Raw genomic sequence first — 3,006 nt, forward strand, 5'->3', positions numbered from 1 at the left:
CTGAAGAAACCAACCCTTGCTGTGTCTGAACAGGATTCCCGAGATAACCACGCCGAGTGTCGTTCAGCTACAGAGCGCGATTGGGCACACTACGCACAGTGTCCCCCCGTGGAAAATTTTCGCTCCAGATAAGACCAGAGTGTCTACAATACCCTGGATGAACTACGCGTCGAAGATAATCGTGGATTCTATGAATATCATCGCATATCGACTGAAAAAAAAAAAAGACACTAAACTTAGAAAAGTCATTCCAACCATTTTATTAATTATCATACCTCATTTAACCGTGCCAGCTATCCCGATACCCAATATTTCAACAGAAATAGAAATTCCGACAATATTCTTTCCAATAGCATACACCGCTATTAACGTAATCAGTAATGTACGAGAGACGTAATTATGGACTGATAACAACTGAAGCTGGGAGGAAGCAAATACTATAACTGGAACCGAATAAAATATTAGTCATTATCGACCGTGACACAGCTTTGCCAGACATACGACCGCACCCCATGTGAAGCAAAGTTCCTTGTAGATTTCATCTAAGATTATTATTTACTTTCTGCTATCATATTTGTAGATAGTACACAAAACATTTATAATGGATATTATATTCAGATTGTTTCACATTTTGCATCAGTTCAGGAAAACATCATGAATAAGTAATATTTTTTATAAGTATTCCTATCACGATTCGTTTTGAATAATAGATGAATGTACTGTTTTCGTAATAATTATTTGTTTTATTCACTGGGAAATGTGTTGGTTCAAAATTAACAGATACTACACTGTACTGTACAGTCAATAATTTAATGATGAGAAGTTTTTATTTCTTCCTTTATTTTACTTATTTATCCGACGAGAGTAAGGTACATAACAAATTATATTTCGTTCGGATGTCTCTCTTTTTTTACAATATATTATCCTAATCTTTCCACCTATTACCATTCGCACAAGCCCGGAATCACTTGAGAGAATATAGAGGACGTAACAAAAAAATCGTGAAAAATGCAATCCCTTTAATTGAACAAACAAAAGATACAGAAGGTTTCGTACGCCGCGAACGGAGGCCAAGGAAGGCGGCGACCTGGTACTGCGGTGGTCACTGGCAATGATGGAAAACATAATGAAGACAATAATTGTAAAGCATGACAGTGATGGTAAAAATATTATAATCAAAAAGATGATTATCATGATGATGACGATGATGGTAATAATGATATTAACAGTAATAACAGCAGCAATAACACTTTTGACACGGACGATAACAATTGGCAGTAAAAACAATGTTCACAAAAAGCTATAGACTATCATATACTACCAGCAACAATAACCACACACAAAAAAAAACATATATCATATAGTCACAACAACACACTGTGAATCATACCAGTAACAACGACCCTTACATACCCTACATGCCTGTGTTCCTACTTCCTGGGTTTCTAAGTAGGCGTTTGAGCGGCGCCTGTACTTCCATGCAAACGTAATCCTGTTCACATGCGTCGAAGCAGCACCTACGGTTACCTTCACAGTCTTTGTCTAACTTACACACGGGCTGCGAAAAGGGAAGCAGGTTACTTTTACCGGGGTGGAATCTACAAATAATACATTTTTCTGGGTTTATTTTGATTGTATAGCTACTGAATACTGATACTGCTGATGTTAATGATTATCCAATGATATGATTAACAAAGGGAAGCAGGTTACTTTTACCGGAGTGGAGTCTACAAATAATAAATTTTTCAGTTTTTTTTTTTTTTTATTATTATTATTATTATTGTATAGCTACTGAATACTGATACTGCTGATGTTAATGATTATCCAGTGATATGATGAACAATAACTACTCGGTTGAATTGAGTTGTACCTGAACAAGGCATTTTATGTATATTCTAAAATAATCTCTCTCTCTCTCTCTCTCTCTCTCTCTCTCTCTCTCTCTCTATATATATATATATATATATATATATATATATATATATATATATATATATATATATATATATATATATGAATAGAACCTCAGCTAATTATACAATAGTATGATCCCACTAAACGTAAAAAAAAACAAGTAAGGTTTAAAAAAATGGTCCATAATATAATAATGATTGTGACAAGGAGCGTTTGTTTGAATTTCGTGATGAGAGAGAGAGAGAGAGAGAGAAGTAGACCCATACAAGCGCCCCTGCACAAGACCCCTAACCTCACCTGTGTCTCTCGAGCTGAACGGCGTCTGTCCGCTGGGCAATCGCTGGTCTGGGCTGGGCATTCTCCTTTCTCCTCTTGTAAGGAATCTTGATTTATGGAAAAAAAGGTTCATTAATGTCAATTTGTTACTTTCTGTGCACTTCGAATAATAAGAATGTTAAAGCATTAATACCCTAAATTAGTGATGAATTCGGTGTTAGTTTCGAATACTCGTGCAAATATAAACAAAGGAAATATAAAGGAAAACCTAACTGCATAATGCAATTTTGTTATCTAAGAATTGGTAAGCAAACGTCCTTTTCGTCTCAAGTCTTGCATGGTGGTGTTGCAATATCTCAAAGCAAATGAGTTTGAAAAAAAAGGTTTCTGCTGGTCTGTAGATCAAGACTGTATTTATAGGAGCTTACATGTACAGTTCCCCACTACAAGTCTGGAGGCGACAATCTTAATCTGGCAATACTTGTTTAGTATTTAGTATTCTGTCAATGTAGAGGTCGGTCTTTTGACGATGACTGTGATTGAAGTAATTTTACAAATAACCATAACAGGAAAGAAATCTGATTAAGCAAATTATATCAAAATGTGTTAACTCTTCAAGTTGCACAACTTAAGAACAAAGATTGATTTTCAACTGTAACAAGTGTCTCTCTCTCTTAAAAAAAAAAAAAATAGATTTGACACTGCACCTATGCAATGCTTGCCATCTACCGTGTTGTGAGTGAAGCAGTAAAAATGGTTTTCGTTTGAGCTGAACTATTTATGTGTAGATAATTATATAATTAGAATATAAAAATC

The 3,006-nt window shown here is 35.0% G+C and overlaps 1 protein-coding gene across 1 annotated transcript in view; it reads right to left on the minus strand.

Annotated features, from left to right (window-relative positions):
- Positions 1-1,004: 1,004 nt before the first annotated feature.
- Positions 1,005-3,006, minus strand: part of LOC119580476 (extensin-like) — a 17,025-nt gene continuing 15,023 nt past the window's right edge. Inside the window, exons 4-6 of the mRNA XM_037928627.1 lie at positions 2,212-2,297; positions 1,414-1,558; positions 1,005-1,105 (exon numbers count right to left, since the gene is read on the minus strand). Of these exons, the coding sequence (XP_037784555.1) occupies positions 1,415-1,558; positions 2,212-2,297 (230 nt within the window). The 3' untranslated portion in view covers positions 1,005-1,105; position 1,414. The remainder of the gene's footprint in view (positions 1,106-1,413; positions 1,559-2,211; positions 2,298-3,006) is intronic.

The sequence above is a fragment of the Penaeus monodon genome, chromosome 13 (assembly GCF_015228065.2).
Source record: "Penaeus monodon isolate SGIC_2016 chromosome 13, NSTDA_Pmon_1, whole genome shotgun sequence".
Taxonomy (NCBI): Eukaryota; Metazoa; Arthropoda; class Malacostraca; order Decapoda; family Penaeidae; genus Penaeus; species Penaeus monodon.